Raw genomic sequence first — 13,911 nt, 5'->3', positions numbered from 1 at the left:
TGTCCTGATATTTAATCAGGGACATGGCCCTGGATGGATAAACCTGAGTCATCACACCCATATACACAGTAAATGCATTAAGCCAATTAGGCCATATGCTATCAACTTTCTTTCTTATCACTACCTCACGCTCATTCGGATCTGAACCCTCTTTGGGCTTTATTTCAGACTCCCGAAAAAGGAGTGTGAATATATCGATATATTCACCACGCCAAATCTTGTTCTTAGTGGAAGATAGTAAGTGATCACCTAATGGCAGGGAAGTATCACCCTGTGGATATACACCAGAAGGAAGAGGCAGCGGAAGAGCAGGTGTACTAGCTGAAGCCACAGACGGCTGCCAGGGCATTACTGCCGCAGTGGGCCAAGGAAGCACAGGCTGCTGTGGAACTAAAACACCTCCCATATAAACTAAGGATTGCTGTGCTCCACCTAGTGCCTGAGGAGCTGCAGAATACTGCTGTGTCTGCTGAACCTGCGTAGCAGAAGAATGTGATGGTACACACCACTGACCCGCATAAGCAGCTGGAGACGCAACCACTGCAGGTGTGGCTACCCCAGAAGGAACAGTAGGAAGAGCTTGAATGCCAGGTTGTAGTGGATGCAGTTGTTCTTGGGGAATGCCAGCGCCAGCGGAGACTGAAAATTGGGAAGAAGTGGATGCCAAAGGTGCCTCAGATGTGCAGACTGGTACAGCTGGAATGGTGGAATCATCCCTGGGCGCTGCCGCTTCAAGGACACCAATTCTGGCAACCAAATCAGAAAATGCCTGATTTAGTTGCCTTAGCCACCAAGCGGGCTGACTTCTTACCTGAAGGGGCGGTGCTAGGCCCTGCCCCGGCTCTGAAGGACGCCTGCCCTCTCCCTCAAGGGCCTCCACCCTTGCAACCAAAGCACAAATTGTCCCCATATCATCTTCGTCATCTGAGGACAGGTACTCTTGCCGTGAGGGGGGGCGCTTAGTCACCTGCTTCACCACTCGAACCCCTCTCTTTTGTTGAACCTTCTTTGGCGGCATGATGAATTCCAGCGAAACTTAACAATATTAACAACAACAACAACAACAATTATTAGCAATATGCAATGCAGACAAAACGCCTTTATGAAAATACCCAGTAACTGAGTCGACAACAACCTTATGAAGTGAAGAAAGAAATCACAGGCACCACCCAATTGGCCAAATCAATTAATGCACAGGGAAATTAAAATGGGGGGGGTAAATTTGAAGGGCAAATCAATTCAAAATTTATTATTAGTTGTGTATATATTTCTAAGTTATATTTATTTGTTTATTTACAGAAACAATATCAATTATACTTAATTATCTATGTGGCTTAACTAATGAAATTAAGTAAAAGAGAAGAGAACTATGGATTATATTTAAACTTAAATTAATTTCCTTTTTTTTACATATATATTTATTTAATGAAATTTACCAATCAATTATAAGCCAATTAATTTTTTAAATTTTATTATTATTGTTGTTGTTATTGTTATTATTATTATTTTATTTTATTTTATTATTTTAATATCAAATGGGTAGATGGGCTAACTTATTAATTAATTCAAACCACAGGGAGCAATTCAATCCCAGCCTCACTCAAACTCGCCTACTACCCGGCTGAGTCAGGAACGCAGGACAATACTACAGAGAGGCGGGAAATTTAAAAAATGGTATCGAAGGCAGACCAGACGCTGAGGCCCTTAGCAGCAGTAGACCAGCTTGAAAAACCTCCTGCGCCGCCTCACAGCTGATCCGTGGGAAAAGGAGGGAAAATTAAATTGACTCGGTGGCAATCTGGGCGCCCGACAGGGCTCCAGAGACACCAAAACAATGCACACCGGGGTGTAAATCAGCACAGCACCAGGAGGGCAGGCCATGCGCTGCAACTATAGCAGCAGCAGATGGAGAGGAAAAGCCTCGCAAGCGCTACCCAGCTGAGAAACAAACGTAACACAGGCTGCCTCAATCAAGCGTGGCACTGGCCTGCAAAGTAGTTTAAGTGAGCCAAAACAACGGCCCTTCCCCTCGCTTCACAGCTGACCCGCGGTAAGAGTATGCCGCTGTATATATTATAACATTGGAGGCAGGGAGAATGCCACCTGCCCCTGATCCCCACCTAATGCGTGGGGACTGATGATGAAGAAGGGGAGAAGGGTGTTGGGGGGGAAGGCATTAAAGGAACCCCCCCACCCACTCCGGACACCCAAACAATTAAAGGGGATTAAGGACAGAAAAACAAGAAAAAAAATAGCTTATACGATCACCAGCGACGACTCAGGAGCAAGGGTTACACGAAGAGCTGAACGATCTAGGTCACAAAGGTTTCTCACAGCGTGCCGCAAGGCAAAAAAGGTCCGTTTTTAGGGAGGAGCAGGCTATATATAGCTGCTCAATCCCTTTCCCAATTGGTCAAGGTGCACCACCTGACCAATTACAATTTTTTCTCGAACCCTCCCGAGTCTTCCCAGAAATAGGGTGGCGGCAAACCCGCCCCTTGCGAAATGCAGGAACGTTATTGTTCTCATTCCTTCTTTAAACCGATTTGAGGGGGTTTTTTTTACAATAAAGCAGTATATAATTGTTGTAAATAAAATACATAAATAAATTTTGGAGTCACTGTGGACTTTGGGTCTATTTCCTCTTTTAGGAACAAAGGAATCTGCCTTATACCAACTCAGGCCATTTGATACTATCTAGCTCAGTACTGATAGACTAGCATTGGCTCTCTCTAGAGATTGAATTTTGGACCTTTGCATGCAATGCATGTGCACTACCACTGAGCTATAGCCCTGTTTAAAAAAGTACCTTTTTATTTTATTTTATTTTATTTTCAGTTCACTAATGAATGCACAACATACTGAGGGCAGATCCACACCATGCATTTAAAGCAGAGCTTGGAAAAGTTACTTTTTTAAACTACAACTCCCATCAGCCCAATCTAGTGGCCATGCTGGCTGGGACCGATGGGAGTTGTAGTTCAAAAAAATTACTTTTCCAAGCTCTGATTTAAAGCACATTCAATGTACATTTGAAGCACATGAATCCCATCACAAAATCATGGGAACTGCAGTTTGTTAAGGGTGGTGGGAACTATAACTGTAAGGGGGAAACTACACTCCTAGGATTCTTTAGGGGAAGTCATGCACTTTATATCCTGGTTGGATGTGCTTTAAATGCATTATGTGGATCTGCATTACTTCATAAACTTTGCCTGTATATAACTCATTTAAATTAAATTTTAGAATGGGAATAAGCTACAACGTTTACTGGGTGGCTCCGCACCATCTCTTAGCCTAATCCTGCCCTCAGGCTGAAAACAACAGAGGGGGACCATGGCCATCCAAAGGAAGAAGGGCAAAGTTAAAATGCAGAGGAAAAATGTTTTGTAAATAATAATTTACAACCATAGTGTGAAATCAGATACATATCAAGACACAGTATGAAGAAATATTTATATAAGCATGAATGTCAAAAATGTTTATTGCTGACTGCTGACTGCTTGCATTTACATGTTATTTGTGAGTTTATTTTACTTCTAATTTGACCAGTGGGCTCACATTCTGGTGCCTTATAAAAGGACTGCAAACATGGAAATATTCCATACACACACACACTGGAGATGTAAAAATTCATACACCCCATATAATAGTTTATTGTAAAAACCAGTTGGCCATTGCAGAATATTTTTTTAAAGTATTAGTTTCCTGCCAAATAAAAGCAGTGACACCTAAGTCCTGCCTAACTGCTTAGAAAAAAGATGGGGGGGGGAGGGAAAGATTTACAACACAATCCTTTTCTATGTTCACTCAAAAGTCCCATTAATTTTCAGCACAATCCTAACCATGTCTACTCAAAAGTAAGTCTTACTGAATTCAGTGGGGTTAACTCCCAGATATGTGGAATTAGCATTGCAGCTTTACTCCCAGAAAAGCTTCATATTGGGAAGGTTTTTAAAACAGGTTATGAATAAGACAAATAAACTGCCCTCTTCAACAGTCCAGTAAAATTTAAACTTGTTTGACTCCTTAATTAGAAAAGTATAACACTGCAGCATGTACACTTTTTAAAACTTCTGTTCAAAAATTATTTGATAAATAAAATGTATAATATGCCATTTTGCAAGTAATTAAAAATCTTCATGCACACTTTTATTATAATTATAACTAAAATTGTTTGCTGTATATGCCCACCAAGATCCTGCTGTAATCTTCTGTTGTAGTGAAATCCTGTGTATGTTTACTCAGAAGCAGGTCCTAATCCTGTACACAGAAAGTACTCTTTATGCTGCTGAAAACTATAAATTTATCGAATTCCTGACGTGAGACAAGCAGGAAAAGGAAACTGTTCTCAGAACTTGAAATGGGGTTTAGGTATTGCCAAGGGTCAACAAATCTTGTGAAACACAACCCTGTCTTCACTTATTGACTAAAAACCTGAAAGGGCACGGATTAGAGCAGCCGGTACTAACAAAAGTTGTGAGGGTGTGTGTGACATTTTGGTTTATATCTTTTGAACTAGAAACTTTTTTAAAAAAAAGGTGACTCACCCAGACCCCCAAAAAATGGAGTCTCTGGGTGAAAACCAGACCCCTGGCAACCATACCCTGTAGCCATGATCCCAATGAAAATCCTTTATCCCTTTGCTGCTTTTAGCCTTTGAGAAGAAGTTCCTATTGGCACCAAGAACTTATGACCCATATATAATATTCAGCTTTCTTTGTAATTTCCAATCTGAATGTGTTTCTCCCTTTCACATGCATAGATTTTATTACTAGATCATACCCTTGAGATCAAGCTAACAGGCATTATCTGTTGGTCTGTTTTACATAGTTTACTTTATATAACAATATTAAATTCAAACAATGAAAATTAAAGCTAAAGCCACTAAGATAAAATGGGAGAAAACATATATATTTTATGGAAGGTTTTGCATACTTACTAAGCTATATTTTTAATTTGTTGTATTTATTTCAAATATTCATTCACTGATCTTCATCTGAGTAATACCAGAGCAGTTCACAACATGAAAACAAAATACTATAGAATAAAATTAATATTAAACCTTAAGATGATTATTAAATTCAACCCACTATAGACAGCAATAAATAGAATTCTAACAATAAATATGAAATCAAACTGGGAATTAGTAGCTAGCAAAACTCTGGATAAACAGGTAGATTTTAAGCAGGCATCAAAAGCTCATCACTTTTGGGGCCTAACCATGATACCCTCAGGAGGCAGTTCCACAAAACAGGAGTTACACTGAAAAAGAACGTACCCATTGCTCTTTCAGAAGCCACTTCTCATGACTTGAGTAACCATGCAATCCCGTGGCCCTTGGATGACATCTCAAAGGAAACATTGGATCTTTCTGTCCGAGGGCAGAGAGTTCCCATCTTGGAGGGGAAGTTCCAATGTCATATTTCCCTCCCCTACTGACACAGAAATTTCCACAGCCCTTTCCCTACCAACATTAGCACTTCAAAGCTGGTAGGCCCCAAATGTGGTTGTGCTGGGAGCAGTTTGGACATATGCCAGGGCCAACCAGAGGAAGGTTTGGGTCAGAAGGATCCAACACCTTCTCTGCTGTCCAGCACATCTCCAATGCAGGGGGAATCTACACAAGCCCTGGAGCTGGCTTACTTTATGTCCCATTGGAAAAAATGGGAGAAAAATAACACCAGAAAAGGACAAAGGAGCACAAGAACAGTCCTCACATCCACCTTGTCAGTGAGAGCCCGGCAGGGCTTCGGATGGCTGCTTCAACCACCTTTCATTCTCTCTCCTTCTTACCTTTGAATTGCCACCTAAGACTTGTAAGATTGGTGGAAGATGAAACCATTGACAAGTAAGGCAGGCTTTTTTCCCTTTGCAGGTTTTTATGAACTTCTTCATTCCATGTTTTTAAAATACTATTATGCGCTACTAGGATTGCATTACCAAAGGAGAGGAAATGCATCGCCTAAAAAGAGCAATAGATGGTGCAGATTCACATGCACTTTTTTTTATAGATGACGATTTACAAATAATTGCTATAATTTAAATGGAAAAAACAATATATTTCAGAGGGTAAGATTATCACCAGCTGATCAGAGTGCCTGCTCAGTCTGCTTTCTAGGTGCTACTTGCTGATGAGCAACTTCATGGCACTTGCTTGCTCTTCCTTCTTATGACTCTTTACCTTAAAACCAGACTTATATTGTACAAGTCCACATTCCCAGACTATTCCTGTAATACAAGTAGGACACGTGAGCATCCTGTGTGCTAATATTTATTTACAGTAACAAAGACAATATTTTTTCATTATAACAAAACAGAGCTTTCAAATTTTCCGAGTACATTTTGAGAGCTTGGGTACTATTTTATCCTTCTGGGACAACTGGCTGAGTTGGGAGTGGGAGGTACTGAATGGCAGTGGTTCCACTCCTACTTTGCAGATCGGCTCCCAAAGGAGGTGCTTGGGGAACATAGCTTGGCTCCATGGACTCTCCAGTATAGGGTTCCACAGGGGTCAGCTCTGTCCCCCATGCTGTTCAACATCTACATGAAACCCTTGGGTGCGGTCATCCGGAGTTTTGGAGTGTGTTGCCATCAGTACACTGATGACACGCAGCTCTGTTTGTCCTTCTCATCCTCTTCAGGTGAGGCTGTCAATGTGCTGAACCGGTGCCTGGCTGCGACAATGGACTGGATGAGGGCTAATAAACTGATGCTCAATCCAGACAAGACTGAGATGCTGTTAGTGGGTGGTTCTTCTGACCGGATGGTGGATGTCCAACCTGTCCTGGATGGGGTTGCATTCCCCCTGAAGGACCAGGTTCGTAGCTTAGGGGTTCTCCTAGAACCATCTTTGTCACTTCAGGCCCATGTAGCCTCGGTGGCATGGAATGCCTTCTACCAACTTCGGTTGGTGGCCCAGCTATGCCCCTATCTGGACAGGGATAACCTGGCTTCAGTTGTCCATGCTCTGGTAACCTCCACACTAGATTACTGAAATGCGCTCTACGTGGAGCTGCCTTTGAAGATGGTTCAGAAACTGCAGCTTGTGCAAAATGCAGCAGCCAGATTGGTAACAGGGACCAGACAGTTTGAACATATAAAACCAATTCTGTCCCACTTGCATTGGTTGCCTGTATGCTTCCGAGCCTGATTCAAGGTGCTGGTTTTAACCTATAAAGCCTTACATGGCTTGAGACCACAATGCCTGATGGAACGCCTCTCCCGACACAAACCCACCCATACACTACGCTCAACATCAGAGGTGCCTACTTGGAGGGAAGCTGGGAGTCTGGCAACAAGGGAGAGTGCCTTCTCAGTGGTGTCCCCCAAATTATGGAATGATTTCCCTGACGAGGTGCGCCGGGTGCCAACCCTGTTATCTTTTTGGTGCCAGGTCAAGACTTTCCTCTTCTCCCAGACATTTTAACAGCATTTGAATAATGTGTGTTTTTAACTTGCTTATTGGTTTTTATGAGTTTTAATGGATTAAATTTATATACTTGTTTTTAATGTTTTTAATTTTGTAAACCGCCCACAGAGCTTTGGCTATGTGGCAGTATATAGATGCAATAAATAGATAATAAATAAATATTCATCCTAGTACATTTTGAGAGGTAATGTGCTATTGTTTACTTTGCCTAAATTTGGTTTGGTCAAGGTTTCCGTATATTAATCCAGTGGCTTGAATGCTAACTTTCCTTCTGTGAATGGACCAGGGCTTTCTCATCTCCTTTTCAGAATCCTGTGCCCCCTGAAAATCTGCTTCAGGGAATTGGGGGACTCTTGGCAGTAGTGTGCAATATGGTGTGGAAGGCTGCAGATGGAGGAAGGAGTGACCAGTAATCACCACTACCTTATCTGAATAAAGGAGCAACTTAAGATTCATGCCAATGTCTATATTGTAGTGGTTTTCAGTTGGTTTCAACACTGAAAATAGCATCGACATTATAAAGACATAATACTCAGTTTCAAACTGATTTATTGTAAAATAGATTCTCCAAGGCTTTTTTCTGTTCTAATACTTATTTTGTATGTTTTTGTTATGTTTTTTGCAGTTCAACGGAGGAACAGTTTCACTGGCAAACTCAAGGTAAATTACAATTTTGTCGAATTCTAGGCTGATTTTTTGTTTCTCTCAGATGGTCACTATTTGCAGGTGCTTTGCCCAAACTATAATTTTGTTATGGGGAATATTGGTTTTTCTGAGCAACCAAAGTCCAAGTATTTTATAACTGGGAAGATGTTATACTTCTACCAGATAAAATTTCCATAATCTTTTATGGGATATGAATTATATGAATTATAGTTGCACAAGTATCTCAGTAACTAACTGGATATGTGTCCCTATTCCCCAGAATATCAGCTACTCACAAAATCCTCTGAGTCATCTATCAAACCAAATAGAAAATTATCAGTTGTTATTTCCCTCCCCCTCAAGCAGATTGTTGTAAATCAAGCATCAAATGATTGGTTACAAATAAAAAGCTTAAAATATTGAATAATGTCATAGCAACCTTATACACATAAAAGACCTTAAACTAACAATAAAAAGACAAAATGATCAAATAAAACAAGAAAAGCTAGTTTAAATATGACGTTTATTGACAACCTAGTGCAACCTAGTCCCCTCCAGATTTTTTTTTTTTTTACAACACCCATCAGTCCAGGCAAGCATGACCAAAGGTCAGGTACTGTGGGGGTTATAGTTCAAAACATCTAGATGGCACCAGGTTAGGAAAGTCTGTGTATCTAATAATAATAACCTAACCTACAGATCAATATGAAATCCTCCCAATCTATCAATTTGTAACAATTTGTTTATTTATTTATGTAGACTACCTATATCCTAGTTTATCGCACTGAGAGGTTCTCAAAGCTGTTGTTTATAGTTACCAATGCACAGATGGTGTCAGTGGCACCCCAAAGTGGTAATCTTTTTGTTAGTTCAAAAGTGACTATTTGACCACTCTACGGGCCATTCCTCTAATGGATAAAGCTACAAATTAAGGATGCATCATTTTTACTATGTGTTTAGCACAATTTGGCCTTTAATGGCCAAAATTATTATTATTTTATTAAATTTGTATCTCTTCGTTCCTCCTAAAAGGAGCCTAGGGTAGCATTTTTCTTGACTTTGTGATACCTGGAACTGCACCTGTAGTCACTGATTACCTTTGCCCAAAAGCAGACATGAAGTTTTGTATTTTTCCCCAGCCATTTTTGTCCATCCCTGGCATTCTTGTCATTATCATAGTTCACCTTTTCTGCTTTGTACCTGGTGTTTCATAAGCGTAGATGTAGTATTGGCTTTGACCAAAGTTTGGCTAATGTGCCTGTAAACAAGCAGTTGCTGTTAGGTGAGATGGCATCTGAAACTTCTCTTTACATCTTCTGAAAATAGACTAAGAATCATCCTTCTGCAACCTAACTGACATGGCAGCCTCTTTACATCATAGGATTACATCTTTGCTCACAGCAGAACCAACATACAAAATGAAAACATAGCAGTATTCAAAATGGTTGAAGTATGTGCCCCAAGCAGCATATTTCCAATGAGCAAAATATCTCCCTTCCATCCTGCTTAGTCACATTCCAGTTGTTCAAGCATAGCACACAGTTATAAGAACATAAGAACACAAGAAGAGCCTGCTGTATCAGGCCAGTGGCCCATCTAGTTCAACATCCTGTTCTCACAGCGACCAATCAGATGCATGTGGGAAGCCCCCAAGCATGTCCTGAATGCAAGAGAACTCTTCCCTCCAGCAACTGCTATTCAGATACATACTGCCTCCTGCTATGGAGGGAGAGCATAGCCGTCATGGCTACTAGCCATTGATAGCCATATCCTCCATGAAGTTGTCTAATCCTCTTTTAAAGCCATGCAAGTTGGTGGCCATCACTGCCTCTTATGGGAGCAAATTCCATAGTTTAACTATGTGCTGTGTGAAGTACTTTCTTTTCTCTGTCCTGAAACTTCCAACATTCAGCTTCATTTGATGTCCATCAGTTCTAGTGTTATGAGGGAGAAAAACTTTTCTGTTCATTTTCTCTGTGCCATGCATAGTTTTATACATTTCTATCATGTCACCTCTTACTTGCCTTTTCTCTAAACTAAAAAAACCCAAATGCTGCAACCTTTCCTATAGGGGAACCTATAGGGGAGTCACTCCATTCCCTTTATCATTTTGTTGCCCTTTTCGGAACCTTTTACAACTCAACTATATCCTTTATGAAGTGAAGTGACCAGAATTTTGCACTCCACTCATAGTGGCTTTTAAAGAAATATATTTTAGTTTTAGGGGCTTTTCAAGTGCTTGGAAGCTGCACATGCTTTTACTGCTCAACTTGTATGTAGTGACATCTAGCTTGTATGAAGTGATATCTGCACCACAGCAGAGGAAATGTATTTCCCTAACAGCTATTACATGTGAATAGAAATATATGCTAAAATGCAATTTGGGGGAAAAGGTTTATGATTTAGATGATGTCCTTTGTATAATAATATACTGGGAAAAATGGAAGAGCAAAACATCTGACATGTAACATTTGTAGATGTCATGGTTACCTTCTAGCAAATTGACATTAATGGCCTTAAGTGCATATTTAATGTTGAATTGTGATCAGTAGTGTAAAAAACAGTGCAAACTAGCTGATATCCAACAGCTTTTCCTTAATAGCCCTACCTTGACTTTTTCTATATTTCTTTGGGATTATTTAAAATATTTAAAATAATATTTTGTTACAGATGGTCAGAAGGACATAGAAGATGAGCTCACAACTGGTCTTGAACTTGTTGACTCTTGTATTAGATCTCTGCAAGAGTCAGGAATACTTGATCCACAGGACTATTCAACTAGTGAAAGTAAGTTTTTAAAGAATTTGCCTTTCTTTGTGTCCTGCCCTAAATTAAAACCCAGTATATTCAGAAGATGCTTTGCTTTCAAGATGAAAGGATACTGGGCTATTATGATGTTCTTACTTTATCTTTCATCTCTGAAAGCTGGCAATATTCACTGAGCAATTGCGTATGCGTATGGATCAGTGGATAACAATCTCCAAGCCATTCTAGAGCTGCTTTCACAATACAGATGAAAAACAGCATGGGGTTATTTTATGTGCAGGTGGCCTTCAGTAGACATGTGGAGAGATGGAAAATATATGTAATATTTACAGGTACCAACATCAGATATTTAGGAACCAGCATCAGTTTTTATATACCCAGGTGCTTGGCATTTTTCCTACCTCAAAAAACTAAACTGAGCTTTCTACAGACTCTGTGTCAGGACTTTTCAAGTCTTCTACTCCGAGGATCCACTTGAGATGGCTGAGGCCTACCAGTCACAAAAATGTGGTATAGGGGCAGAGCCGATCACAAAATGGTGGCAGGGAAGGCAAACTTTGGCATCATTAGTTGGCAATTACTGATATAACTTTCTACTAATATCTAATCCATCTTCAGCAATTTGGTAAATTTTTGGCCACAATATTTTCCTTGTGGCAAGGAGTCCATAGGTGAATTTTCTACAAGCTAAGTATAGCCATTTGCTCTGGGGGTATTGTAATTCAGCCTCTCTGTTTCAGGCAGAATTTGCTGATCCATAGGCTCTAAGTGGAGAAGGCTTTTTCCTTTTATAAGTTTTCCTTCCCACCTTCACCTGCCTCTCAAAATATTTTTACTCATCTCTTCTAATGTCTGCTGACATTCTCCTTTCACACTCAACTTGTACCTTATTCCCACTCACCCCACATTGCCTGTTTCTTTCATTCCTCCTTCCTGGTCCTTTTACATTCACTTCTTTGTCCTATAACATCTTTCCTCTCTTATTCCCTTCCTTTATCTTCCCAGTTTATTTCTTTCTTGTTAATAACAATGATAATAATATTGACAACAACTACAGCAATAATAATATTGTATTAACCTTATATATCATGTTTTAATTTTCTTCAACATCTCCTCTAGCCCTTTCTCCTGTGCATGTAAGACAATCTCAGGTAGGACTAGAGCTCCACCTTATGGTTGAAGGCAGAAAAGCACTGTTTGACTTTGCTGAATCTTCTGGTTTCCCTTTTGCTCAGGAACCAGTTCTATGATGCCTTCATAAAGTGTGGTTGTGTTTTGTGCTCTGCTCACTCCTGTTGGCACAACCCCGCATATTTTGCCATTTTTCTGTTGTGTACCTTTTGGTGTCTTCCCTTACCCCAGTCCAGTCTACCTCTAACCTCTTATTCTCAGCCTCACCCACTGTTATTCTCCAGCTACCACTCTTCTTCTTTCCCCATCAGGGGTGAAGATATCACTACTTCTCACTTTTTTCCTCAGCCACTGCCCCTCCACTTTTAGTCTTCATGCCTGTCTGCCATCCATTTTGCTCACCTCCCTTCTCTGTATTGGCTGCCCTACCATTCCTGTAAGCCCTGCTTAAGCTTAGCAGGGACAAATTTCCCATCCTCAACTCACAGGAAAGGCCCAAGAGATGTTGGCCACAAAGACCCAGTGACTGCTTCCTGCTGCACAAGCCTCATCTTGGGCCTCTGTGGAAAAACACCCACCACTAGGGTGGTTAACACCAAACCCTCTTTCTTCAGCTCCAAGGGGGTTTTGACATCTTCTGCAGTTGCAGGCAAGGAGTCCCTCGATGCTTCCACCAGTTTTAGCTCCCCAACACAGAGACCATTCTGCAGGACTAAGGATGCAGCAACAGTGCTATATAGTTCTCCTTATGACACAAATAGCCATGGAGGAGGACAAGGAAGAGTGAGGGAATGACCCATCAATTAATTCTATGATCAGAGAAAAATTACACTGCCTGCTGCACAAATCCCCAAGAGCTGAGGAGCAGCTCTTAGACGATGAGAGTGGACAGCCCCTGGGGGACCATTTTTATAGCACAGTCAACACCTGAGGACTTCAGAAGTCTGCACCCACTGCTAACAAATAATACACCTATACATATAATCTCTTATATATCAATTGAAGCTTCCTTTCATTGATTTGCCTGTAGCAGCATTAGTCAATTGTTCACTTCATCCCAAAGACTCGGATGATCAGCTGAAAAATGCTGTGGAGAGAAAACTCGACTTGGGGCTGCAGTGGGTTCACAGTGTTAGTGCCTTGTTGGTACAAGTGGCTGCATCAACTTCATTCTTTGGCCTGAGGACCTCTTGGATGGTCCCCAACAAGATCCTGCCAGGAACATAAAATCCCTCTTTAAGATCACCGTGGCCTTTATGGCCAAATCATCAATGAATATGATACAGTTTTCTGCTTGGTCCTTAGTGGCAGGCTAAGAAGCACCCTTTGGTTTCATCAGTAGGAGGCAGATGCAACTGTTCAACCTGGCAGTTGAGCCTTAAGTGGGAGGAAAACTCTTTGGTAATGCAGCTCTGGAGGATGTTTTGGTGGAGTTGAAATGCAAAGACAGTGCCTTTAAAAAAAAAAGAGTTGATAAGCATTCCTTTCATAGGTTGTACCACCTTAACCTTCCCAAGCAATCCTTTTGCTGCTCTTGACAAGCTGGAAGAGGAAGACATGCTTGGCCCTCTCACTCCTCCTGGGGCAGGTAGCATTTCAACACCAGAGGACAACAGCAATACTCAGACAAATTTGGTGTGGGTGGCCAGACCCAGGGCAGCAAGCACCAGTTTTGATGCTGGCACCACTCAGTCAGAGGCTATCCTCAATACTTTTCAGACCAATGGCAGGCCATCACCTCAGACTGCTGAGTGTTACAGACCCTCAGGCAGGGTCTTCGCCTGGAGTTCACTCCCTCCTCACAGATTCATTCCTTCTCTACTCTACTCCAGCCCGGAAAAGAGGGCCAGGATTCAGGATGCCATACAGCATCAACTGAAGATCTCTGGGATAGAAGTGGTCCCTCCTGGGGAGATGGTCTGAGATATTTATTTCAT

At 41.1% G+C, this 13,911-nt stretch overlaps 1 protein-coding gene across 10 annotated transcripts in view; it reads left to right on the top strand.

Moving 5' to 3' along the window:
• Positions 1–13,911, top strand: part of CTNND2 (catenin delta 2) — a 1,018,171-nt gene that overhangs the window by 519,804 nt on the left and 484,456 nt on the right. For all 10 annotated transcript variants that reach the window (XR_009758379.1, XM_061589265.1, XM_061589272.1 and 7 more), the window contains exons 4-5: positions 8,058–8,092; positions 10,748–10,864. Coding sequence is in view for 9 of the 10 variants with exons in the window: in XM_061589265.1 (XP_061445249.1) it covers positions 8,058–8,092; positions 10,748–10,864 (152 nt within the window). In the remaining variant the exon portion in view is untranslated. The remainder of the gene's footprint in view (positions 1–8,057; positions 8,093–10,747; positions 10,865–13,911) is intronic.

Source organism: Rhineura floridana, chromosome 1 (assembly GCF_030035675.1).
Source record: "Rhineura floridana isolate rRhiFlo1 chromosome 1, rRhiFlo1.hap2, whole genome shotgun sequence".
NCBI classification, from domain to species: Eukaryota; Metazoa; Chordata; class Lepidosauria; order Squamata; family Rhineuridae; genus Rhineura; species Rhineura floridana.
Note: the sequence above shows the minus strand (reverse complement) of the source record. Positions and strands in the feature narration are given on the sequence as shown.